Source organism: Synchiropus splendidus, chromosome 19, assembly GCF_027744825.2.
Source record: "Synchiropus splendidus isolate RoL2022-P1 chromosome 19, RoL_Sspl_1.0, whole genome shotgun sequence".
NCBI classification, from domain to species: domain Eukaryota; kingdom Metazoa; phylum Chordata; class Actinopteri; order Syngnathiformes; family Callionymidae; genus Synchiropus; species Synchiropus splendidus.
Window position 1 is genome coordinate 12,284,046 of NC_071352.1, and position 27,472 is coordinate 12,311,517.

At 42.9% G+C, this 27,472-nt stretch overlaps 3 protein-coding genes across 4 annotated transcripts; 2 read left to right on the forward strand and 1 right to left on the reverse strand.

Moving 5' to 3' along the window:
- Window positions 1–435: 435 nt before the first annotated feature.
- Window positions 436–1,263, reverse strand: rprml (reprimo-like). Its single transcript, XM_053852426.1, has one exon. The coding sequence runs from the start codon at window positions 1,096–1,098 to the stop codon at window positions 781–783; it is 318 nt and encodes a 105-aa protein (XP_053708401.1). The 5' UTR covers window positions 1,099–1,263; the 3' UTR covers window positions 436–780.
- A 5,883-nt stretch (window positions 1,264–7,146) lies between these two features.
- Window positions 7,147–22,117, forward strand: itgb3a (integrin beta 3a). Of its 2 annotated transcripts, XM_053852393.1 has the most exons (15): window positions 7,147–7,345; window positions 8,046–8,131; window positions 8,256–8,451; window positions 9,960–10,212; window positions 10,279–10,441; window positions 10,506–10,667; window positions 10,743–10,838; window positions 11,075–11,164; window positions 11,234–11,368; window positions 12,155–12,584; window positions 16,898–17,120; window positions 18,725–18,825; window positions 18,922–19,038; window positions 20,040–20,206; window positions 20,297–22,109. In XM_053852393.1, the coding sequence occupies exons 1-15, from the start codon at window positions 7,201–7,203 to the stop codon at window positions 20,360–20,362; spliced, it is 2,430 nt and encodes an 809-aa protein (XP_053708368.1). In that variant the 5' UTR covers window positions 7,147–7,200; the 3' UTR covers window positions 20,363–22,109. The 2 variants fall into 2 exon arrangements, with proteins under 2 accessions (XP_053708368.1, XP_053708367.1); XM_053852392.1 differs by having other exon boundaries at window positions 9,960–10,441; window positions 20,297–22,117.
- A 322-nt stretch (window positions 22,118–22,439) lies between these two features.
- mettl2a (methyltransferase 2A, methylcytidine) lies at window positions 22,440–26,474 on the forward strand. Its single transcript, XM_053851878.1, has 9 exons — window positions 22,440–22,614; window positions 22,917–23,005; window positions 23,672–23,913; window positions 24,804–24,853; window positions 24,926–24,986; window positions 25,049–25,188; window positions 25,270–25,376; window positions 25,867–25,932; window positions 26,135–26,474. The coding sequence occupies exons 1-9, from the start codon at window positions 22,463–22,465 to the stop codon at window positions 26,296–26,298; spliced, it is 1,071 nt and encodes a 356-aa protein (XP_053707853.1). The 5' UTR covers window positions 22,440–22,462; the 3' UTR covers window positions 26,299–26,474.
- The last annotated feature ends 998 nt before the right edge of the window (window positions 26,475–27,472 follow it).

Below are 27,472 nucleotides of genomic sequence, written 5' to 3' on the forward strand. Positions count from 1 at the left end.
ATTGTCTGCCATCCCAACTGAATACACACATAATATTCTGCACTAACATTATCTCCATTGATTTCCATTTCAAAGTCAAAACCATGTCTCTTAAAGCAAAACATTATTTGTAACCACTTGCAACCACAAGCTTTCAATTATAGGAAATATTGTTTAATTACAAGAGAGAAATAAAGTTATTGTCGTTTGCTAATTTAATAATGTGTTTGTTAATGTTATTGTGCCAGGAATTCAATAAGTATTTTTGGTAAAATGAAATTTAGTACTGCGTTAATGCCACATCCAGTAATACAGTAGACAACGACGACGTGACACTCGTTTCCGTGACACTTATTTAATTCCATGCTGCTTCAAGTTTCCATCTGGTACAAAATATTTCATGCAGCATCAAGTGATTGCTAAAGTGCAAAAAAAAAAAAAAAACAGGTCCAACTTTTCATAGAACCCGCGAGCATGCCACACATGAACTGCCACTGATAGAGACGTGCAACTGTCGGTGCTGGAACCACCGGGTTGAGACCATTAATGTTTGGAAAAATTCCGTCGACGATTCACTCACAGTCATGCTCTTCAAGACATTCACCACGGGTAACATAACAATGCTGAGGTAACGGCTTGTAAACGTCTCATTTTGGCAAGTTACTCTGGCATCAACAGGTCGGCGCGCGTCTGTCTTTTACGCACAGCTTTTACGCACATGAATATGTTTGGTCTTTGCATATCCTTTCCCGTTCCGACGCAGAGATGAGCAGACGCAGATGTCGGGCGTCCTGTATCGGACTAGGTGAGCCCGATCATCACCGTCTCCACGTCCTTGGAAGGTCTCCGTTCCTTCACCAGAAAGTTGATCATGCTTTCCGATTTGATCATCAGGTTACAGCCGAGAAAAAAGATCCCGAACATGACAGTGAGCGACAGGACGCAGAGCACTGCGATCTGGACCACCCGCATGATGAACAGCTTGTGTTCCTCCTGGAGCAGAACCAGGGATCCTCCGCCGTCCGCCGTCACCACGCTGTCCGTGCTGTTGCTGGAGAAGTTGGTGGCGGTTGAGTCGCTCCCGTTAAAGAAAGACGCGTCAAACAGAGACACATTCATTTCTCCGGACTGGAAAGTTGATCTTCCTCAGCTCAGTTGGGATGACCACATTTCCATCAAGTGTCCTCAGATCAGCGTCCACGCTCCTCCAACCCACGGTCGCCTCATCCCAGGTGCGAAACGACGCTTCCCTCCGTGTAATAAGAGACAGTCTCCGCGCACCTCTGCGCCTCTTTTGTGCCAACTCTCTGGTGCGTTCTAAGTGATGATGGATTCCCCGAGGACCGAAGCTCCACTCATCAGCAGAGAAGGTGGTCAGGTGACCTCATTCGATCCACGCCAACGCAGCACAATATGGATTACGCTTAAATGGACTTCCCATGTGCGTTAGATAAACATGCACAGAAGCATGTTCCCCCAGTAAAATCCATTATAAAGTGTACTTTATAAAGAAGTATTGTCTATAACTAGCTAATAACTAGATAGGACAAAACATCATTAGACGTTAAGACGCAGTGGAGAACACCTGAGTGGGTTGAAAAAATGGGTGGGTTCCTCCCAGTTCTAGGGTGAGAACTACATGAACCGAATTATATAGAATAACAGCTCTTCTATCTGATCTTTTTAGGGAGGACATTTGTGTGAAACGTTTCACCTCTGAGGAAGTGACGGTGACACACGATACAGCAAGGATCTTGAATGACAGAACTTCATTCATAAGACCGACTCAACCAAGACAGTCTCACGACATTAAAGCAGGGTTGTCAAGCAGGTATTGTAAACGGAGTCAAGGTTGCTGGTTGACTCATTGTTCATTTTACAACTGCAAGTCCACTGAGGTAGGAGGTGAGCCACCTTTCCCTGGACGCATGTACATGACATTGCTATATTTGCACAACGTGTCAGGAATAAATAAATCTTTAACTCCCACTCCAGGAAAAGCACTGGAAAACTTTGATATTTATTATTACTTTTATTACTTTATTTCCTCCTGTGTTCACTAAAGTCACAAGTAGTAGGTGATGTTACACAAAATAATAACAATAGTTACAATAACAAATTATTATTATTTTTACTATTAGAATTATAATAGTTGTAATAATTCTAATTCAATTTCAAGTGCAAATGGCAATAAAACTTTACATGTAACATCAGGAATACGATTTTGACAGTGGGAAAGGAAAGCAGTTTGCAGTCAGGGAACTGGTTAGTGTCCAAAGTTGTTGTACCTCACCTCTGGCTGTGGCTCTGGTCATGAGGGTGTTGAGTTGAACTGGACTCCAGTTTCAATATGGGGGCAGCTGAATGTGATTAATGGTAGCTTGAAAGTGGAAAACATCGATTTCCTCAAGCTTGGTTTAAATTGGAATTTCAAAAACTCCTGAGAAGAGTGGAGATCTGTGTCATGAACACCTTCTTCAAGTACCAGACGATTGTCTCCACAGCCTCAGGACAGGGGTGGGGCCAGACACTTTTCAAAGGGGTGGTCATAACTCACAGTATATACTCTCAACATGCCAACTACCATTGTTACTGGCTTTTTTCACTCTCCACACTTAGTTTTGTTTCCATGAGACTTTTGTCCATATCAATCATGAAGTTTTTTTTATGACATTGTTTGAGCTTGAGCAAGGAGAGGAACAGAGGTGTCTTTTTCTATATATATATATAAATATATATATATATATATATATATATATATATATATATATATATATTGGAAAATATGGCTTGAAACATCTGTAAAACCTCTCTGAAAGAACAGTACAGTTAAAGTTCTGTCCTTGTTTGAGTTCAGAGTTTGAACGCTTGCGTCACTTACATGGTTAAATTCCCCAGCTGAAATCTTTTTGACACCAATTTCACCCGTCAATAATCCCGCACAGCCTCAACACATTTAATGGATCCCCATGAGAGCCCCCCCCCCAAAGAATCATTAAACTCTGAAAACATCCAGTGAAATGAGATCAATACGAGGAGCAGCACGATGTACGGAAAAAAAAAAAAGTACCAGGTATTTATAGTTTAACTCTTGTTGCTGAGGAAACCGTCAGCGCGACTCGATGCTCGCACGGCTATCACGGCAGGCGAACAACGGGGACATGAATTAATAAACTCTGATGGATGCCTGGCAAATATTTATCTGAAATATTGGCTCCTGAGGTTTCAGGCGGCGGTTGGGAAGATTCCCTGAGGAGCTGACAGCTCCCGCTTTTTATTGAACATCGCATTTAAATAGCTCTGTCGTTTGAAACTGGAAGGACTGATGCTGTGAGAGTGCTGTGAAGTTTTTGCCGTCTCAGATGTGAAGGAGATATGTTTGTGTGCTTGTGTATTGTTTGCTTATTTGGTATCAAGTCTCTTCAACAGAGTTTATTTTCTAACCTTTGATAGCAGCCTGACCTGTCACACATCATAGGAAAACATATGGATTGCTTTACACACCGTGGTTTGAGAAGAAACAACCTTCATTCTGTTTACCTCCACGACAACTGTAGCATCTACCCTATCTAAAAGTGTAATAAAATTCCATTTGGCCTCATGTTTGTGTGGGGAACGTGTGCAAACACTGATAGCTGCCTCTGTCTGGCTGACTCCCTCGCATCGACCGGAACGCCGCGTTCATCAATTAATCTCATTAGGCTTTTCATGTGGTGATTCATTAGCAAGTCTTCAGATGGGTTCGCCGCTGTGGTGGAGAGAAGCTACACGTGTCGCTGTTCGGGAGAAACAGGAGTCATGTTTCGCTTAATTGACTCATGTTTTTAAAACACACGAGTGTTAAAGACAGGCATTTTGGAGGAGAGAAACATCCCGCAGTGTTTCTAAAATGTCACAGTGACACTGAGCCTGTGGCATTTCATGGGGCTCTTCTCTCATTTTCAACTCCATTTTCCTCAGTCATTTTGAAATATAAACTTGACCCACATGTCCTCTTAAGGCCCTTTTATGCTCCCTTTCTTTACGAAATTGCACCTGTCCGTTTCAAAGTGTCACTGATGGCATGCTTCCTTCATGCGTTGCACCAATACATCCACCAGGGGGAGCAGCCTAGAGTCAAAAGTTTATGACAACAAACTCCAAAACAAATGTGGCGACTGTGCAAGAAGTATTGATAAATGTACCTTTTGCAGTAAAACGGTGGCAGCGTTGTAGGAGGTGGTGTTTGGCTTTTAAAGGAAAACGTGATTTCAGAGGAAGGTTTTCTGAGGGTCAAAAAGTCAGGGAATAACATTATAATTACATTTACATCTGTAATTACTGCTCTTCATCCTTTATTTCATCCATAGATCTCAATGGTCCTCCTCTTTTTCTTCATCCAACATCTTCCCTTTGTCTCCTCTTCACATTCTGGCTTCCCTAACTTCTTCTACTCACTTCATCTCCAAACCAAACATGGCATGTCTCGCCCCTTACCACCGTCTCGGCCCGTCCCACCCTGCTTGCACTCTCCTCTTTGCCTCTTTTTAATCATCTTCTATCCATCTGGAAGCCTGGGTGGGTCACCAGCATGCTTCTAATGCCCCCCACAGACCACCACCACTGTATATGAGGATGATTTTCTTTGCTAATAGACACAAATGTGAGCAGCAAATAGTTACTAAGCAACCACGGACCTTCCAGCCCAGTGGCAGCTGGTTAGTGACGTTATTTTGGGTTGGAGGAATCAACAAAGTGCCCGGGCAGGGGGAGAGAGGGGCACTTTTTTTTCCACCTTACATCTGGCAGCCATAGCAACATGAAGTAAGTGAAGATTTCCTTAGCAACAGCACTTCGGAGTTGGACAGACAGGTGGCATCAGGGGGAGTGACAGAGCTCAGGTGAGTCTCACAACACAGGTGTTTGATCACACAACAGTTTATCTGCTGTTTGACAACATGATCCAATTTATGAAGAACTGATCCAAAGCCACTTGAGATTTGGAATTCATTATTATTATTACTTATGAGAGGCTGCTATTGCCACATTCTTAGGCTGTTTTTTTTTTGTGGCAGCATGAGAATATGCAGATTTTAACTCCACATTCTGCCAAATACGCCGATACAAACGCACATGCTGACAAGGTGAGAAGAGTGGCCGCCCAACACTGTCGCTGGTGAGAATCACACACACTTTGCCAGTGCCACAAAAACATATTGCATCGCTCTTTCCAGCTATTTTCGCTGATGTATCCGCTTGCTGCTAACAATGTACTGTTGTTAACAGCAGCTCTGAGATGCTGGTTTACTAACAAATGTGTGTGTACTAAAAGCCTTAAAGGCTATGTTAAAAGAACTTTTTGGTGGGTCAGAATTCATGCTAAGATGAAGTAGCATGGATTTGGTAGTAAAACTATTGTAATATGCTTTTTTTTATTTTTGAAAATTAACTTTTCGGATTTTGTCCGTTTTCCCTCCACGATTTTTCCACTTTGATGGTCAAGAAGAACCTTTTCCCAGATTAGAACAGAATTGATATGTTTAAAAATAGGTGGGTGGAAGTGTAACTGGAAACAAAAATTGATATTTAAAAATAAAGCTATAATAAAGCTTCTGTTGAGGCGGAGGAGCAGCAGCCGGGTGTCTCCCAGTTGCCAGAGCTTTTGTGCCGATGGAGAAAAGCAGTTTCTTTCAGCTTGTATCTGCTTGTTCTTTTTACCACCAGCCAAATCTTATGGCTGTAGCGACGGTAGGAACACAACCAAACTCAGAGTGAAGCCTTTCAGTGCATCCACTTCATCACCGCCACACACCGATGCAGTGTCCTCACTACTGAAGACGCACCAATCCGTCACTCCATCCCTCCTACCTTCATGAACAAGGCTTCAAAACAAGACAAAAAAGTTCTCCACCTGATTGTTTCACCAATTACACCTGAGAATAAACGTTCGCTCCCGTTCTGAATTCCACGCTGAACACTCAAGCACTTTTGATTTACTCGGATCTCAACACTTAACCTCTCCCCTTCCAACAGTTGAGTCAGAAATCATTTTAAAAAATGACAACACACTTTCACAATTCCGTCGAAGCCTCAACAGACCACAGATGGATCCATAACAGAGGTCATGACCCCTCCCTCCCGCTGTCTTCCCGCCGCTCCATCTTGTTCACACTTAATTGGCTGCCATCTGACCCTGTCGCCTCTTCTTCCCTCCAAAATGCCACGACGGTCAGTAGAGGCGCTTCACCAGCGCTGATCAGTCCATGCAGCTGGGGCTGTTTGATCAGAGAATCACCCAAGCTCTGCCCCTCTGTGATGAGGCTCGACTTCCAGAGTCACCCCTCACTTTCTCTCTCTCTCTCTAACCAGTCGCACTTTTTGGAGTCTGTAGCTTAGCAACCAAGCCGAGAATGAGAATAGTCTTCAACAAGTCGACAACTGCAGCGATGAGAAGCAACACACACTCTTTCTGTCACATTCCAACTCAACTTTGATCACTTCAAATCCGCCAGTCTTCATTTTAGAAAGTGCTATATCTACCTCGACCCTTTAATGGAATTTGAGATGTTTTTGTTCAATGAAAAATACGACATTAGAACATGTAAATGAATTTCTACTCCTCCCACTAGGGGTCCTACTACCACAACACATCAACTATATTAACGGCGCGTCTTTATTTACACAATAAAGCGCGATAATTGTTTGAGATTGTGTGTGTAAACTCATAAAAAAAATTGAAATAATTTGAAATTGGAAATAATAATTAATAAATGCTTATGGGGGCTTATTTAGATATTTTCAGAAGATTTGGACTCCTCAAAAATGAGTCAATTAAATTACATTAAATTCAATTCGAAAGTCAACAGAAGTTACTGTCACTATTGGCACTATTAAATATTTACCTGAGATCTGGAGAGAGAAATTTGCAAAAAGCTAGTAAGAAGAAATTCCACTAAAAAAAAAAAAAACCAAATACTTTATAACTCAATTAATTATAACTCAAATTTAAAATAGCAGTAGCAATATAAGTTTCTATAACTGGATATCGACTTGGGACTTGAACTGTTTATCTGCCATTCGTTGTTGTCATGGAGACGAAATATAGATAACCATTCATAAATATCCGTGACGTCATTGACGGTTCACAGAACGTATTTCACAACCACATGTGCAGCTGTAGCTCGCAGTTTGTGGGATGTATTGAGGTAGTGTGTGTGTCAACATGTTCTCATCTCGCCAAGAATGAGGAAAAGAGCCGATGAGAAGTTCAGTGGGAGTCGAGGTCGCCGCCAGTCCGCTCCAGTCCACCTCCGCTCGGCCATGGCAACTTTTCAACCCCTAATACTCACACTTGCGGCGTGTTTATCCTCCTTATCCACAGTCCACGGTAAGAAGTGTCTGTTTTATCATTATTGTGACTCGAGGAAAACCCACATATTCGCTGCATGTATCTAAATATGTTCGTGTTTTGATGTTTTAACCACTTACATTTGGGTTTAAAAGTATATTTCCGTGACTCCGTCACCACTTTTTGTGGTGTTTCAGTCGCGTTCTGTCGGACATCTCCTTATAGGGGAGCGAGAGTCTCAGTGAGGGTCCTGGACAGGCTTGAACATGATCCAGAGCCACTGTCAAGAGTCACAAAATGCTCTGAAAACTGGCGGAAACATTCAATCGTTATCAAAGTATTACGCATTTTTAATGTTGTTATAGATTAGTAGTAGTGTTGTGTCGAATAAACTTAACATGCAGATTGTTTTGTTTGTATTTTTGTACCGTTATTTTACGAGGTGCAATAAAAACTTGTCAATAATTCATGGTTATATCAAAGATCTGACCCAGACTCGATGGTAGATAAGCGCTGTTTGTCAGTTCCACTCCCATTCAGGGGTGTTTTGTTGTCATCTTTATGACTAAGCCTTGCAACTTGGTCATATCATAAAAACCATTTCATCACACCCCAGGGCCATGACCCACACTAGCACAGGAAGGCGCACAAACAGAGACCACTTAAAACCCTACACATCATTCATAAAATGTTTGACTAATATCTGATTTCTATTATGAGCAGTAATTCTTTTTTATAGGTTCAAACATCTGCACGTCAAGGGGCGTCACAACATGCCAACAATGCTTGTCTGTGGACCCCAGCTGTGCGTGGTGCTCTCAAGAGGTAACACACTCACAGGGACCCTGCGTGTCAGAACATAACCCGGTTTCTCAAAACATATTCAATAGACACTTTTGGATCTTCAGTGTTGCTTCATATGTCTGAAGAAATGCTGTGATTGCCTCAGACCTTCGGGAAGGGATCGGTTTCTCGCTGTGACCTGAAGCAGAACCTCCTGGACGAAGGGTGCAGCGCTTCATCTTTGGAGTTCCCCACCAGCAGATTGACGGTAACGGAGGACAGACATCTCAGTGACAAAGCTACAGGGACGGCTGTTGTCATTCAAATGAGACCTCAGAAGCTGCATATGATACTCAGACAAGGTAGTCACACTCTTCTTGCAAACAGTTTAAACAGCCTTGATAGTGTCTCCTCACCTTGACTCACCACCCACAACCCACACTTTCCTCTTGCCCTGGTTGTGAGAGACCTCAGGACACTCTTCTCACGAACGCCTGTCTAGATAACATCTTTACTTTTCACACCCACAACACCACAAATGAGAACATGCAGAGTTATAACTAAGAAAGAGGAGCATTCAGTTTGCTGTACGAAATGAATGTGAATGTGTCTATATAACTAAGAGACTTGTGTATTCTGTTTGGACTAGATCCTCGCCCTGCTGCAAAATAGTCCACTTTGGCCAACTCTTACTGTGGTTATTACTAATATCATCTTTATGACTGCTGATTGAAGTGTCTCATATAAGCGTGTACTTTATTGTAATGAATAGAAAACAACTTTACTGTACTACAAGAAAAATGGCAGATTGGAGAATTGGAGTTAGTAATTCAAATTATGCCGAAAAAGGCAAAAAACAGAGCACCATCTTACCCCCCATCTTAGACCTGGAACTAAGCCCAGCAGAAGAAACCATCAGGCATGAGGGGGTGTCTGCGATAATGCCATTTATGAGCTGAAAGATGCGGAAAATAGAGAGTTTGAGAAACCTGATTCATTGAGAAATGAAAGCAGTTCGCTCAGATATGAATGATTAAATAACAAACAGAGGAGAGCATGAAGGAATAGAAGAGGTTCAGCACAAAACCACAAAGAAAGAAGTTCGGATCAAACCAGACTCTAGAGAGAAAGACGCAAGTGGCCATGAGAGAGAGATACCTGGAAAATTTCCAAGATGGCATCAGTTCTGTTTCTTCCTTTCATTGCAAAAGCTTTTTACATGGTTAATATTGGCATGTATTGCTTCAAAGGTTATAATATAGATTAGAAAACATTTAGTCCTGTAACTGAAATACTTATTGGAATGATTCTGTGTATTGGCTTGCAATAAACCACACCATAACTCGTAATTATTTTGGTAAATAAGCAAGTAATTTGTTTATTAATGGTTGATGTGTTCTACAATCTGATGTGTTACCAGTTGAACAACACACTGAAAGCAGGATTTCTTCCTGTTCCAGTCAAAACGGCTCTGAACACATGACGCACCAGTGGAAAGAACAAAGTCTAGCGAAATTTCCTGTGATAATTTGGCAAATTCCATCACGTAAATGACTGATGATGAACAGGAAATGAATAACAGGAATGAATTCATAACATTACTGAAGGCAGTGGGACAGAACCAGCCTGGATTCCTGATCCTTATCCTTGGAACATGTCAAACTCAAACAGGACAAAGTGCTCCCTGTGGCCCGTGACTGGCAGGGAGAAATCTAATATGGTGAGGAGGAACTTAACTATGAAGGATGGTCGCGCCTCCACCTATAGGAGCCAAACTGCTCTTGCGTGTTGGTACTTGCAGTGGCATGAATCTCTGTATGCCATTGTAGCTTTGTAGATCAACTGAATCCTTTCTCTTCACTGTTTTCAGGCGACACCAAGAGGTTCACTGTGTCCGTGAGACAGGTGGAGGACTACCCTGTGGACCTCTACTACCTAATGGACCTTTCATATTCAATGGAGGATGATTTGGACCGTCTGCGGACCTTGGGAAGCAAGCTGGCCAGCAAAATGGGAACGAAAACTAGCAAGCTGCGAATGGGCTTCGGCGCCTTTGTGGACAAGACCGTGTCCCCATTCATGTACACCCACCCAGCAGAAGCCATCAAGAACCCGTGCTATGGGTATGCTGGTGATTTGAAGGGGATTTCACGTATGTTTGACATTGACTGTCTGCCCTTCCCATCTAGAATTAACAAGCAGTGCAAGACCCAGTTCGGATTTAAGCATGTGCTGTCACTGACGGAGAAGGTGAGCCGATTCACGGAGGAGGTGGAAAAGCAGGACGTGTCCAGAAATAGAGACGCACCTGAAGGTGGATTTGATGCTGTCATGCAGGCGATGGTGTGCAAGGTGGGAGACATCAGCGCAGATGCAGTTATTATAGTGTTATTAACTCGATCCCGCCTTAATGCAGGAGAAGATCGGCTGGCGACCGGATGCCTCACATCTTCTGGTGTTCACCACCGATGCTGTAACTCATCTGGCTCTAGACGGGCGTATAGCAGGAATCGTCCAGCCCAATGATGGGAAGTGCCACCTTGATAATAATAACATTTACAAGAAAACATCTGTGTTGGTAAAGAGAGACATGCACCGTCTTTGTTGAAGTCCTCGTGTAAATTAGCTAACCTTATGTCCATGTGTCGTCCAGGACTATCCCTCTCTGGGTCTTTTAACAGAGAAGATGTCTGAAAATAACATCAATTTAGTTTTAGCTGTGACAAGCGGCGTGGAGCCCTTATACCAGGTGAAGACCACACACACAGACCTTATACATATATGCACATATATATATAATGACCAAGTTATTTTGAAGTCTTCATCCTCAAATTGAGGCTTAACCTCGTGGTGACCAGCCAAATGTCCCCACAATGTCATACAGTCCTCTCAAGAATAGTCAAGAATTGCTCCCCAAAAAGTAGGACAAACAAAGTAGACACACAGCTTGGTTTTGTTTCCAAACATATAACTTTTTGTTTGCAGGAATACAGCCAGCTCATCCCTGGGTCTACAGTGGGAACTCTGTCCTTGGACTCCGGAAACGTCATCCAGCTCATTGAAGAAGCATATAAGGTAAGCCACGTGGACAATGGTGTGAGAGTGTAGTTCAATGATGGAGACTACAAATGTCATGTCTTACAGAAAATTCGTTCGAAAGTGGAGCTGGAACTGCTGGACGTCCCTAAGGAACTAGATCTTACTATCAACGCAACGTGCTTGAATGGAGAGATCATACCAGGGGTTGACTCCTGCTCTGGGCTCCGTGTTGGAGACACGGTATGTGGAATTTATTTTAGAGTGACCCTGCACTGGAATGCAACTGTGGATATCATTGCCATCCATCATAAACACATTCAGTTTCGGGGTGGGTGATATAGGTAAAAATTGTTCCAATAAATTCTGCCACTTTGCCATTAATATATAAAGATATTAATAATCATTTTCTATTGCATGTGTTTGACTCTACATTCTGTCTTGTCTATGTGCACTGTGGTGTTCATAACCTCTGTGTTCTGCCAGTTTCATTTTGGGGTTAAATGGGTCTCAAGACCAAGACCAATCTCGAATACTCGAATACTATGCCGCTTTAATGTTTTTTTTTTATTATAATTTATTTGAGTTTTTGTGAGAATCGTGACGGGCTTACAAGCCCCTCCCACTCTTCCTCACGCCATGCTGCACGGCAGTCAAACGTCCCTTCGTCCTTCAGTATCAGTTTCACTCCCCTTCAGCCAAGGTACTGAGACGTTTTGATGGGCTCTCTTGGATCATTCAGTTGTTGAATGGTGGCGTAAATACCTTCTTATGAGTTTGCTTTTTTGAATGAACTCAATATAAAATAAAATAAATAAATATCTCACCGTTCTTTTATCTCGAGTTGTTGTGAGAAGTGGCACCTGTAGATGTACACAGCAAACACATGAACCACTACACATACAACAATGCAATGCGCCTCTTGTGAGCATTTACAATAGCAATGCTCTTAGTAGCACCTCATCTATTTCGCCATCCATGACCCAAAATTCAACACATCCAAATCTAACTTTGAAACTCCTTCTTTAGGTGTCGTTCAGCATTGAGGCTCAGCTGCGTGGTTGCCCCAAAGAGAAGAGTCAAACCTTCACCATCAAGCCACGTGGATTTAAGGACAGCCTCCAAGTCACAATAGAGTTCGCCTGCAGCTGCAACTGCGAAGCAAAGGCTGAACCGAACAGTCCCTCCTGCAGCCAGGGTAACGGGACCTATGAGTGTGGGGTCTGTCAGTGCCACCCGGGTCGCCTGGGCCCACGTTGTGAGTGCTCATTGGAAGACTACAGTCCCTCCGATGATGACAACTGCATCCAGAAGCCGGGCGCTCCGGCGTGTGGTGGGAGAGGTGACTGCTTGTGTGGACAGTGCTCTTGCCATGCCAACGAATTTGGACGAGTGTGGGGTAAATACTGCGAATGTGACGACTTCAACTGTCCGCGCTTCAAAGGCCTCCTCTGTTCTAGTAAGTACTTTCACGTGTCTGTGTTTGAGATCGCTTGAATTCTGACTCAAGTTTAAAAGTGATCACATTTAGCAAGTCATTTTTGGCCCCAAATACACAGGCTTTACTCTAATCTACAAACACACACATCCTGGACTGGAGGACCATTGGTTTTCCTGAAGTATTATCTACTCACTTGAGTATGACAGGAGAACTGGATAACACTTTCTTCTGCATTTACAAGTGATAGTGGGAAACGCTTGTCTCTCTTTTTGATGTGTTCCGCATTCAGTAATGTACGTTGCTGCAGACTTTCAACAAAAACACTGAGGGTGATGCCCCTAGAAGTATCGCTGGACAACCATTCTCTCTGTTTCTCCCAGCTGGCTTGTGACTCACTCCCCTCACAGAGAGATGGCCGATGAGTTAGGTCGACATATCGCCATCCGATCATTATGAATGAGTCAGTGTTATGATGTATGATGATGAAGTGGTCTATTTTGTGTCTCGACATTCAATCGATGTTGCAGTCAGGGTGTGGCTGGGGGTTTAAAGCAATATGCTGCAACAGGTAAACATCTCCTATCCTATGATCTATCCCAGTTATTGGACAGAAGTATGGTGGCACCCATAACTGACCTTTTTTAGTATAGTAATAGCAGTATTTTCGATCCACTCTTAACACTTAGCACATCCTTCATGACTAACCTTCAGTATGTAAACACACTCTGGGTTTACATACTTGTCCGCCATATAGACAGCACACATAACACACATGGCTGGGGCCGTTGAACCCATACAAACCCTTGTCTCTCATCATAATAAACACTAGCGCTTCTGTAGATCCAACCCAGTAGCGCACGGTGAAGCGATCCCATCACTCCAGGGCACAGTCTTACCCAACCGTTCTGTTGAAACGGAATGAGTCAACCATTTCAGTAACACACTGGCTTTGCCAATGTAATCCTCTGTCTCTTCCTGCATTAAGCAACATCAGTTTTCTCAAATCCTTCCAGTGTCCTTAAAGCAATTCCATCATTCCACTTATTGTTTGCGCCTTAAATGAGATTTATAATTTATTACAGCAATCTGGGTAAATGTTTCCTCACTTTTACAGACAAAACATTTTGAATATCCACCTGTACATTTTATTCATTTCACCCTGAGGACTAAGGCAAAATACTAGTAGAGCACTGGTGCTTTACTTTTTCTCTCATGCTGGCTGGTAAATCCGCCCTTGAGCATCAATTCATTGGTCTTTAATATCAGATCAATATTTGCTCTTCAGTTGAGACCCCACTTCCATCCTATAGTATGGATTAACAGCATTAAATAATTATGCTCTGGATCTGGATTAGTCCATAATGCAGTTAATACACAGAGCTAATACTAGTGTTGTGCTGGTGACCGCCAGTCTCAGACTGAGAGCAAACCGGCTATAGAATACAGAAGCACTATTAGTCATACAGACACACACTTATTTCATGCTTAATAAGAAGTCATTTGTTTCTCAAAATAAATGGCGAACTGAAATAATGTTTGTTCTCAGGGTCTCAGTATTGTCTCACCACCCTCAACAGAATCAGATTCAGACTTGTGATCGTAACTTTACATGCTGTGTGAACAACAAAACAATAAAAATAAAATGTAAAATATAACATGCAAAATACTGTTTTAAACAGACAGTGTTGGAAAGAGGAAAAGACGGCTATGCATGTAGTGTGCATAAAGACGGAAGTGGAAGCGAGCTGTGTGCAACGTGCAAAAAATAAAAACAGATTCAAAACAGATTGAGATGAAAAAAAAAAAACACTCATGGGTCTTGATCTGGATCCTAAAGCCCTTGGTATCGTGTCCCTTGTTGGTGTTGATCTCAGTTTTGAGCCCATAAAGTCTTGGTCTTGGACTCGCGTCCCTTATTGGTCTGGATCTTGACTCTGTCTCAGGCCCACAAAGTTTTGGTTTTGGATCTCTGTCACATGTTCTTGGGTTTGGTGGCCTCGACTGCAATACTAGTTCAAAGTCAGTCACTCAAAATGACACTGATGCTCTTCTCATCTTTTAGAAAAAGGAAACGTCATGTTTTCATAGTTGCTAGTTTTCTTCAACCAAATGCACGTGTCATTGCTTATGTATTCATGTGGCCGTTAGTTTGTCATCGAAGTTTTAGCAGATTGCAGTGAGAGCACCTTGGGAAATGTCTACTTATGTCGTCACCCCCGCTGAAAACACTGTGATAAGAACAGGACAATTACGAGCTTGTGGTTGCAGAGATAGTCCAGGATTATAAACTGCTCAAGTCAACACGAATCATTTTGCTCCTAATAGGAGGGTGTTCGGCACAGACATAGCAATTATGTTTGACAGTGATGTCTGTCGAAGTACGCGCGCAACACTTTACCTCAACACACCCACACTCACTCCAATCCATATCTGCTGCTGGACAGTAGGTCCACAGACTTCAAATTAGTTCCGCTGAGTCTGTGAGCGTCCCACAAGCCCAGCTCAATTCCATGACCCACAGCGACACAAAACCTGCTGCGCGCCCTGGTGGGGGTGTGTTTGTGTGTCTGGCCCAGAGATGTGTGCTCAGACAAGAGGCAGGAGTCAGCAAGCCCGGCTGCAGGGAGTGAAAATTGAAGGATGAAAACAGAAAAGTTTGGATTCTACAACGCGCGGATTTGCCTTGTCTTCTCTGAAGCAATCTCAAATACACAGGTATTTGGTAGTGACACCCTGAAAGGAGAGGAAATAGATAGATGTTAAAGTCTTTACAGTTAAATTTGATCTCTTGTTCCATCACTTTCCATTACTTACTTACATTGTGTCATGCCGAACCCTCACCCAAATCACATACAGTTTCTGTACATCAGGAGGGCACCTTTGGGACTCATACACTGTGAGGAAGATCATAGAATGTTCATATCTGTTTAAGGTCAAATACAGTATTGTCCCATTTTATTATGTTTACTTTTTGAATTGCTTGCGGCTTCTAAAGGTCAACTGAATTGTGTTTTGAAGGCAACTTAAATGAGCTCCAATATATAGCCCCCTCTGGGCATCTGGAGCTCAAAAAAAGTTTTTTTTGTCTCTGCAGCATGATCTACCATGCCATATTTTAGCAGGAATTAACATGAATCCCCAATTCTTACTGTTAAAAAACGATTTAATTGCAGAACACATTTCTCTCATTTCTTTTATTCGGCCTGGAGCAGCAAAAGGGTACAGTTTGTAAGTTCTCCAGCCATTGTGAGTCCTCTCACAGTCCAAACACAGAGCTTTATAGATGTCTCTAAATTATATCCAGGTGTGACCCAGCGTGCAGCACTTGTCCAGGGTGTCTCCCGCTTACTTCCCTAAATGGTTTGGATTAATACGAGCCAAATGGGAGTGTTTGTTTAACCTTAACCGTCATTGCATGTCCAGGAAACGCACATTTACTCCCACTGCTGTAATTCCACGCCCCCCCCTCCTCCGTACCCTACACACCCCTGACCCTCTCATAAACTTGAGCATGTGATTAATGGGCATAGATTCTGTGAGTGGAATGATGTCAACCCCAAAAAAACTTTGTGAGTCTGTGAATGGAAAAAGAATAGAACAAACAAAATATTTGAAATAGTTTCTTGTATCAGGCAGCAGCTAGAACATATACGTGCTTATCGGTAACTGAGAAACAGTGCTGCGGTTGATCTGATACTGGGAAAAGAAGCAGCGTGGGGTGGAGACTGGAGTAGTTTCCTGAAGTTCACAATAACCTTTGGACCTCTGTGAGCAATCACCAGCCGTCACTCCTCCCCTAACCTCCAGCTGCACTGTGATTCATTCACTCAGCCGTTAGTCATCTCCAGCCAAATCCTTGTTTGGTTTCCTTCTAAGAACATAGCTGCCTCTGGAACTCAGCCTTGTTTGTAACTCTGCTGAGCGTGCTGATGCCGGCGCTCTGCTTAATCCGACGCAGACGCTGTGTCATTCCAGTATGCAGGCTGCATAGAAGTTATGAGTGTCAGGAAGTGTCAGCGTTCCTGGGCACTTATGTCCATTTCCTGCCTTTGTCAGGCAAAAAATTGGATTCTTCATTTATTGGCTGCCAACTTTTTCCCATAGGTTCAAAACAATAGTTTTACTGTGGAACCTGACTAATGGAAACATCTGTACAGCTTAGTTTTCACTGCTGCTAGATTTATTTTTTGAAATTCACTCCTAAGAAGGAGCTGTGCTGAGAACTTCTCGCTTAAAAGCTCATATAGCTTCCACCGCCACCTTGTGCTCACCGTGTGCTCACCGTGTTTACCTTCCTTAAAGTTAACACCACTATTATTTTTTTCTTCCAGATAATGGGGATTGTAACTGCGGCTTCTGCCAGTGCCACGCTGGCTGGAAAGGGGACAACTGCAACTGCACCACCCGCACCGACACCTGCATGAGCAACCTGGGTTCGTTGTGCAGCGGCCGCGGCATCTGCCAGTGTGGAGTGTGTCAGTGCACTCAGCCTGGAGCCTACGGCGCCACCTGTGAGAAGTGTCCCACCTGTCCCGACTCATGCTCCATTAAAAAGTGAGAGGCACCATTTAAATGTCTGCGTTGGCCTGTAATAATGTGGCCTGTCTCTTCTCCCTGGTGGATAACCGATTTACATCTTCTTTATGGTTACAGTTCCTGCGGAAAATGGGAACTAAACTTCCCTATTTAAACTGCCAGTGCTCCTACTTTCACAAGTGACAGCTTTATTTTTTTCAAAAGTATCATTAACCTTAAATTCCACTTCACTATGAGACAATAATAAAACATGACTAAGCCGTATTGAGCTCTCCATCTTCCATGGAATTGTTAGAAAATACTGTAAATTCATTCCGTGATTAACTAGATTTTGATGGCTTTTTCAAATTCAACTCTGCAATAACTCTACCCCCCAAGAAGAAAAAAATCTCACCGATTTTATTTGGCGTTTCCACCACACTGCACGAGGCACTGCAGAAAGGTGCCCCTCAGGCAAAACTACTATGGGGAGTGTTTCATATTTCTTAATGTGAGTCTCACTCTAAGCCACGCTGCATGGGTCAAGTTTGCTTATTTATGTCATGCAAAAGTTATTGCCTTTTTGTTAAGTTAAACAATTCTGTTTTCCCATTATATCTGCTGTTCCACATTCAAAAACTCACTATTATGTTGAATCTGAGATACTGAAAATGCTCCTTATCTTGGGAAAATGGGACAGAAGCTGTCACTCATAGCACTTTTCTGACAAAAGTCCAAATAATCTGCTCTTTTTAATAGTCATTAATGGGTTTAACCCACCTTAGAATGAGACAGACAAACGCTGGTGGAGAGGTATTCACAAAACTATTGAGGAACAAGTGAATAAAAACAGACGAGCAAAATCCAAAACAATTGTATTGGAAACAGATGCATCATTGCGTACACATGCAACACAAAACAGGATATGCATTTTCAACCACAGATGGTCACAGCAGCAAAAAGCTGTGTGTTGATGAACCATATGACAAAGGTTTGTTGTCTTTTGTCTGCTTTTGAGGTTTACTGCTTTAACTTCTGCATTTTTTTTGCCTCATGTATGGTTCCCTGGGTTCTTATTCTTATGTCACAGTGACAGTAGCTGCCACTGGACCTGTCACACGTCACCTCACTGCAGAACACCTCTGTCAAGCTTCACCTACCTGCCCAACATGTCCCCTCCTTGTGACTCTCGAGCTGTTTCCTGTCAAGACTTTAAGTTATTTTAAGAAGCAGTCATTGCTGACGGTTTCCTCAATTCCTCTCCATTTACTGAAGCCATTTAGGTGTTTACTATCACAGTCATCAACTCCTCATGCAGAAGTTATTTATTCTGCTCATGCAATTACAAATAGTGCAGCAGAATACAGATTAATTGCATCATATTCTTTCACTTCAGCTGATGATTCTGCTGTACGACTGAGGCAGTTGATCTGTATTAGATGTCATTTTGAATTCCGGTTTATCTGTGCTCTGTGGGCTTGACTATGAAACATCATGTTTCTCACAAACAGGAAACTAACCCTGTATCTAACTTCAGAACCATGGTTAAAATGATGGTTTATTTTAAATGAGGGTTATGTTTGTTAAATTGTCAACATTATAAGTTCATTCATGGTATAAAGACAATGCATTCTCACCTGCAGGGAGTGTGTGGAGTGTCAGCACTTCAAAAGAGGCCAGTACACTGAAGACAACAGCTGCAACCGAATCTGCAGAGATGACCTCAAAGTGGTAGATCAGCTGGGTGAGCACTTTCGTTCTTGTTTAACAGTCCCAACTGTGTGGTTTTCAGTAGCCCGCTATCATTCAAATCATTTCTTTATTTCCTTTGATTCCACAGTTTTCCATAAAAACGCAGTGAATTGCTCCTACAAGGATGAAAACGACTGCGTGGAGCACTTCCAGTACTACGTTGATGAAATTGGCAATTCTATTCTGTTTGTGATCAAAGAACCAGGTACGGAGACCCAACCACGGCCAACAATTGAATGAAATATATTTGAAAAGTCTCTTGAGCAGCTACTAAATGGAGCGATAATTTTCAGAGCGCAGCGCTCCAAGAACATCAGCCGCACAGACCACAGATATGCGTCTCTGATGTGCCACATGTATGAAAGAGGAGCTGAAATTAAAACAAAAAAGTTTGAGCACTTAAGAGTCACGTGCCCGCTCATATTAACCAGTGAGTGACACAAGTCCGGCTTTTTCTTTCTATTTATGAATTAAGAGAATACTAATTTAATGAAAGAACGAAAGAAAAATTAAAGCTTGAAACTTCTTAATTATTAAAAATAGTGACAAAATATTCTCATACATTTTAAAAACTACATATTCATATGTGTACTTGCAGCATATTAGCTGGTAATAGATTTTACCCTAGAATACTGTAGTTCCAGAATGTTCACTCTAAACAAGACCATAATTACCAAGTAGTAACCTTTAATAAACTAGTTATGAATTTATCAATAGTTAATATGTGTTCCCCAATGTCAAGTGTTAGTGAGAATCCAAATGACTGGGACATTTTGAGAGTGAATTTGACCCAATAATCTGCTCTGGAAGCAGATAGGGCCAACAATCGTAAAAGGAAAAATGTTAAAGATTTACAACCAAAAAAAAACCAAAGCCCACAGTTCCCGATCCAAACTTCACTTGACATGGATTGAAGTAGACATTGAAGACGCGATCTGACAGAGAACAATAAAGCAAAGGGAGACATTTATTGACTGAGAAGTGAATCCCACTCCAATCTGCAGCCGTCCTCACCTGGTCCGTTCCTTCAGACGGGACTCTCAAACTTAAGTTTTGCAAGCATTTACTTGATGACATTTCTTTCATGATTCTTCCATTACAAAAAACATTGAGGAAAAATAGTTAGTCCTGTATTCCAGGTTCAAATGAAAAAGAAAAGTGCTGTGTTTGGGCGCCCTCAAACCCCTCATTGCTGTCCTCCCTCAGAGTGTCCTGAAGGTCCAAACATCTTGGTGGTTCTCCTGGCTGTGGCCGGCGCTATTTTACTGCTAGGACTTGTTGGCCTGCTCATCTGGAAACTTCTGATCACCATCCATGACCGCAGAGAATTCGCCCGGTTTGAGGAGGAGAGAGCTAAAGCCAAGTGGGACACGGTAGGGAACCATTATCATACTTGCCGAAACACAAGCCATGTTCAATGGAAAACTTCTGCGAGCTAAAAAGCCTGAATTTTCTCTCCCCAGGCGAATAATCCTCTGTACAGAAATGCAACCTCTACCTTCAAAAACGTAGCCTACAGAGGAACCTAGATGACCTGAACACCAGGAGGAGAACTCAGGGGTCGACGGCAGAGATGGAATGTAGTTTTGTAGCACAAAGAACAAGATGCAGTTCACTGGGATGCAGCGGCACTACTGCAGCTGAAGATCAATTCAGTTTAGTATTCTGGCGTTCTGTGAAGCTCGGCGAGATTCAACACTGTCCATTGGCTGTTTTACATTAACGTGTCAGAGGTAGAACGTAAAGACGTCAGAGTTATAATGAGAATCGATTTTAGAATAAATCTTTCACCATGTTTTGGGAACACGAAAAGCAAGTCTTGTCATTCAACTTCATGGCAGTATATCTATGTCACTTGAGGATGATTTGATAGTATAGATTCTCAGCCGGAGCTGTTGCATTCCGTCCTGGCTTTGGAGCCATGTTCCACCGTGTTTAAATAGTGATTTGAAATTATAGTACTTTGGTCTTTTCATGGGTTTTTGGGACAGATTTACAGGCGTATCCTTTCTTTTCTCCTCACTTAAAATAAGCACGAAACTCTGTCCTTGCTTAGATGGCACGCTTACTCCAGACTTTGTTTCTGGGTTTCCTTAGCAACGCGTTTTTGTGCGGCAACTTAACCAATGTGTAAGGTTGATTTCACGTATAGCTTTTTTTCAGGGTCTGCTTTTTCACGCAGCTGCTAACAAGCAGATCTCTTGGGATTGATAAATGAGGGACATGGGTAGATGCCTTCGGTCCAGTCCACATGAAGACAGTGTCCAGACAAGGTCTGTTTGTAACAGTCCGTTGGCCTTTTTGAAGCTCTTTCCCCGAATAGATTTGAAAATACCAGTTTCACCGGCCTAAGTACTTGGATCGACACATTCCCCAGTCGACATTTCAACATCTCCACCTCATTCTCGGCCCTCACCAACATCCCTCATGTAGTCTTCATTTGTCTTTCTCTTTGATTTGTAGAGACTGACCTTATACTCAAGCACCTTTTGTCTTGGATAAGATTGACAACACCACACGCAGACCTGGCATGAGTACTTTCATTTTTTCCAGTCAGTCTTTGTGAACGCAGATTTCTCTTTCAAGTTTACAGAGCATGTTTGTCAAAAGGGAAGTGGAAAAGATTGGAGAGGCAAACGTGGGATTTGGTGTGGACGAGGCTTTAATTCACTGGTACAGCACCAACCACGGTTCCCCTGCTGTTTACGTTGGCATCCACATCATAGCTTGCTTGTCATGGAAGTCCATCCATTTCCACCAGCAATTCAAATGCAACATCAGTTTAATATTAATCACTGAATTTCATTTTAGGTCACAAAGCGGAGAATCATTCAAATCATTATTTAGCTAAACAAAGTGTGACTGGGTGCAGCTTTTGAAAGTCCATGCTTGATGCCATGGATTTTTTTTTTTTTTTTTTTTTTACAAGAGCATCTAATGAGATTACTTTAAATGAAAAAGCCTCAAACTGCAGCAGGCTTTGTTTACAAGTTTGTACTTTTCGTACATTTGTGGCAGCACATTTTTGACTGTTCTCTTTCTACTCCACAACAATTATTGTGTGTGTGTGTGTTCTGTATTTGTAAATAAAGTGGCCCGTTTTTTTTCTGATTCATCTACACACAACGGCACAATGTTTGATCACAATGCTTGCTGCTTTTTTTGCACAATAAACGGAATAACAAGGGTGAGTCACTGCGATTTATTGACTTCAAGTATCAAATTTTTTTCCCCTTGTTTATTTTCGATCTTTACATCAACATACTTTTTAAACCATCCGAGGTTACTATCTGGAAAACAATGTTGTTGCAGATACCACTGAAAACATGTGCATATGCTGATCAAGTTCATTTGATCATTTACAAATATATAATAATATATTATTATATAGTATCATATTTCACTATGATTACGAATTAAAACTAGTCGCAGTTCTGGCCATACAGCTGTATTACTGTATTGTATGAAACAAGAACCTTATTTATAATACAATAAAGCGATATAATGAAGTACAACGCCGAAATAATTTCTGTTCATTTTTCTGGTTCAAAACCGGATGTTTTAAAAATAAGGCATTTCCGATTGTACGTGAATGCCGCATGACGTCATGCCGTGACACCCTCTCCAGCATGGCGGTTGTCCACGCAGTGGAAGAAGTGGAGAGAATCGGGAGCGATTCCGGGCTGGATCTCTCTATTTCCTCCACTTCGGAAGACAAGAGACCGCAGTTTGGCACTCGCTTCCTCACAGATCCGCGGCAGGTGTTCCAGCACAACGCTTGGTCAGTAAAAAACCGTGCAATGATAAATGTTATGGGCGCCGCTCGTGTGCCTGACTGTAAATGCATCAACCGGGGACGTTTTTAAATGGATCAATCTGTGACCTGCTCCCATTTTATGCTGACTTATGACTTATTAAAGTATCCATCCATGCCGTGTTTTAACTTTCAGTGGGTGTCATCCCTTAATAAATATAAATTTAAAAGCTCATTGGGTTGATATAGTCAGTGTGGGTGTGTGAAGGTTTTATTCTGTGCGTCGCCACTTCATCTTTGCCTGGAAGTTAACGGATGTTTATCGTTAGGGATAATGTGGAGTGGACTGAAGAACAAGAAGCAGCTGCTGCCAAGAAAGTCCAGGAAAACAGTCAACCGCTGCCTCTGGAGAAACAAGGTTCCTCATTATTTAGACCACAGGACATACAAACAAACATTTTGTTTATGCTCAGATGGTTGTTAACATGATGAAAATGTTTTTTTTTCCACTGAGGGATATGGTGAGTGAAGCTAAAAACTCATCCACCAAAGAGTGAAAAGGATGAGATCGCGGATACAAGCGGCTGAGATGAGTTTCCTCCTTAGAGATAGGGTGAGGAGTTCGGTCATCCGGGAGGAGCTCGGGGTGGAGCTGCTGCTCCTCCACATCCAGAGGAACCAGCTGAGGTGGCTCGGGCATCTGGTCCAGATGCCCCCTGGACGCCTCCCTGGGGAGGTGTTCCGGGCATGTCCTACCGGGAGGAGACCCCGGGGAAGACCCAGGACTCGCTGGAGACATTATGTGTCCAGTCTGGCCTGGGAACACCTCGGGATCCCCCGGGAGGAGCTGGAGGAGGTTTGTGTGGATCTGGAAGTTTGGGCTTCCTTGCTCCGAATGCTGCCTCCGCGACCCGACCCCCGATAAGCGGTAGAAGAAGGTGAAGGTGTCAGTTAAATAATTCAAAATCTCTCACTTTTTAATCATTATAAAGTGAGTATGTTGTTGTGTTCTTCTGTCAGGATTCTAAACAAGAATTGGCGTCTCAGGAACACAAACATCTCTTCTGTCTTCTCCACCTTTCAGAGGACTACGACTGCCGAGCCAACGAGTACTGGAACGACTTCTACACCATACATGAAAACCGCTTCTTCAAAGATCGCCACTGGCTCTTCACTGAGTTTCCCGAGCTAGCGCCTCAACCAGGTCCCTGCCCGGAGCCGGTCGCATGTCAGAGACAGCAGGAGGACCTGAGCAGAGGGGTCAGCGATCTGTCCCTCAGTGACACTGACTTCCCAGGATCCTCTGCTTCATACAGGATCCTTGAGGTGAGACAGAGCTGCTCATGTGATACACAGTAGCTAGTCTAGATTAGGTGTATTAGAACTGATGAAAATATTTTTAAAAACTGCCAGGAAATCCTGACGTGAGGAAATCAAAAATGCAAATGGACAAGAGTTATTTTATGAGAAGCAAAAAAGAGCAGGCAATAGTCAAATTTAGGAAGTAGGATTGATAGAAACTTGAAAAATAGACAAAAAATATAATGACTTGAAACAAAAGAGATGTTTGGGACAGAACATGACAAATAATAAACAATAATAAATAATAATAGTAGTAGTTTAGGTGATGTTGAGCAACAGGAAATGCAGAACAAGTATAGTAATAAACTGAAAGCAGACTATTGTTTGGTGAGGAAAAGGTCTACAACCTACTGAAAGGGGCTTTGTGACCCACTTTTGGATGTCAACACACCAATTGAGAATCTGAAATCATAATTTTGCGCAAGAGCCAATTCAGAAGACGGAATGAGACTTCCCAAGAACGTCCGAGTTCCTGACTGAAGTTCATGTATTGCACTTAAAAAAACCTATCTGTCCCGCTCAGACACTTGATTCAAAAGTAGACAGCGCCCTCTGCTGCTTTGTGGTTTGAACAATCGCTGAAGTCAGTTGCAATGCAACTGTGAAAAATTTGTGCAATAAAATAAGTGTGAATTGAGAGATGACTTGCCAAATTTCATCAACATTTTTTTCAGAGATTGTAATGAGTTTATAAATCCTGCTACTGAAATAAATCCTTCACCTTCAGTGAAGGTGAAGTGTGAGATAAGTTGCGATGTTTGTGAGGCCAAAGTCAAAGTAATGGATGTTTGGCATGTCTGAGTGTGCAGTAAAATCTAAAGCTGGAGTCTCATGCGTGTCCTTTGCCATGGCAGGTCGGCTGTGGTGTTGGCAACACCGTGTTTCCAATCCTGAAGACCAACAAGTGAGAGCCAACTGCTTCTGTAATGTGCTGATCACATGACGCCAGCTTACCTGACCGGTCCTTTTCTTGCAGTGACCCGGGCCTCTTTGTTTACTGCTGTGATTTCTCCAGCACAGCCGTGGAGCTGGTCAAGGTAACCTCTCAAACTTGCAGCTCATCCCAACTCTATGCTAAGTCTTGCTATTGTCCTGCCAGACGAATACTGAGTACGACGGCGAACGCTGCTTTGCTTTTGTTCACGACTTGAGTGATGATCAGGCGGCGTACCCAATGAAGGACGGAACTCTTGACGTCATCGTGCTCATTTTTGTCCTGTCAGCTCTGCATCCTGACAAGTACGGTTGTATTCAACTCCTCTCCCACTTTCCTCTTGACTTGCAGCAAACTTTTTTTCTGACTGAAGCTGTTTGTTCCAGGATGCAGGAGTCCATCAGGAGACTAGCCAGGCTGCTGAAGCCAGGTGGAGTGATGCTGCTCAGGGACTACGGGCGCTACGATATGGCCCAGCTGCGCTTCAAAAAAGGTCCTTCTAATTCTATATAAACAAATAATTCCTCAGTAATTAAATACTACGTAGACTCGTAAATAAACAGGGAAAAATAGCTTTAGTCATTTAGGAATGTGAGTGAAGTCCTTTTTAATGTTCAGATTCATGACAAAGCAAAATGTGTTCCAGATCATCAGTGGTAGGAGGAGGTATTATGAATATAAAAGTTCTGAGACATTGTGAGTTTAAAGTCTGTAATTCAGAAGTATTTTTTAACCCTCTCATATACTGTAATTCCTAAATAGAATCAATCTAAAGAGTAAACCCATAGTGAACACATGAAGGCACCAAAGGAACATTTTCCATATATATCAATCTTTGTTGTTGTTTTCTTTCTTTATTATGATTCTTTTAGACACTCACAAAGCATCTGTGTTTTCCTCAGAATCTGTGCAATATTTCACACACGGTTTATTAATATTTTTACACTGCTTTACTGACCATGTTTGTATTTATGACCCGACAGGACGGTGTCTATCAGAGAACTTCTATGTGCGTGGTGATGGAACAAGAGTGTACTTCTTCACTCAAGGTAGTTCTTGTATTATATACCTTTTGTATTTGTAGTTAATTAAAAACATACATTTGTGTTCATTCTTTTTTTATTTTTGCGTTGAGTTGAACTTTTAACTTTTGAACTTTTAGAGATGACTGATTTTGAGCTCCAGCCCCAGGGAAATAACAGAAATGTTCCTCAAATTGAACTTTTTTTTTCCTGCATATTCTCCTGCCAGATGAGCTCCATAGCATGTTCACGGATGCCGGACTTGAGAAAGTGCAAAACCTTGTGGATCGAAGGCTGCAGGTGAACAGAGGGAAACAGCTCACGATGTACAGAGTCTGGATCCAGTGCAAGTACCGCAAGGGTGACACTCAAGCACAGGAGACGCAGAGCTAACCCTGGAGTGGGTCCTTTTTTAAACAAGAGTGGAGCGGAGGGAAAAACGTCTCTGCAGATGGTGATAATGCAAAGCCAGACGATGGACCTGGAAACCAAAACAAGGGCTGGTTACCCCGATTTCTTAATGCTTTTTCAAATGACATTTTTCTATACCTACAATAAACAGGAGCTACAATGTTGCTGTGTCTTTGGGATTCATTTAGTAGTCAGTAGTCGACATTCACACAAAGCAAGGTGGGTTTACTCTCTTCCTCATGGCCACGATGACAGTGATTCATTGATTCACTATTTATGCTAAAACATTAAATGATCAAAGCATTGGTTTGTTGGTTAATTCAGCAATCAAATTATTTTGCAAACTGAACTTAAAGGTTTGATCACTGGTATATCACCCTCAACTGGCGCTTATCCGGGGTCGGGTCGCGGAGGCAGCATTCAGAGCAAGGAAGCCCAAACTTCCCGGTCCGCACAAACCTCCTCCAGCTCTTCCCGGGGGATCCCGAGGCGTTCCCAGGCCAGACCGGAGACATCATCTCTCCAGCGAGTCCTGGGTCTTCCCCTGGGTCTCCTCCCGGTAGGACATGCCTGGAACACCTCCCCAGGGAGGCGTCCAGAGAGCATCCGGATCAGATGTCCGAGCCACCTCAGCTGGTTCCTCTGGATGTGGAGGAGCAGCGGCTCCACCCCGAGCTCCTCCCGGATGACCGAACTCCTCACCCTATCTCTAAGGGTGCGCCCAGCCACCCTGCGGAGGAAACTCATCTCAGCCGCTTGTATCCGCCATCTCATCCTTTCGGTCACTAACCAAAGCTCGTGACCATAGGTGAGGGTGGGAACATAGATCGATCGGTAAATCGAGAGCTTCGTCTTGTGACTCAGCTGTCTCTTCACCACGACGGTCCGATACAGCGACCGCGTCACTGCTGCCGCTGCACCAACCCAGAGAGAGCAAACCACCTTATTCCGGTTGAGAACCATGGCCTCAGATTTGGAGGTGCTGATCTTCATCCCGGCTGCTTCACACTCGGCTGCAAACCGCCCCAGCGCATGCTGAAGGTCCCGGTCCGATGAGGCCAACAGAACAACATCGTCCGCAAATAGCAGAGATGAAAATCTGTGGTTCCCGAACCGGAACCCCCCTCCGACCCCTGGCTGCGCCTAGAAATTCTGT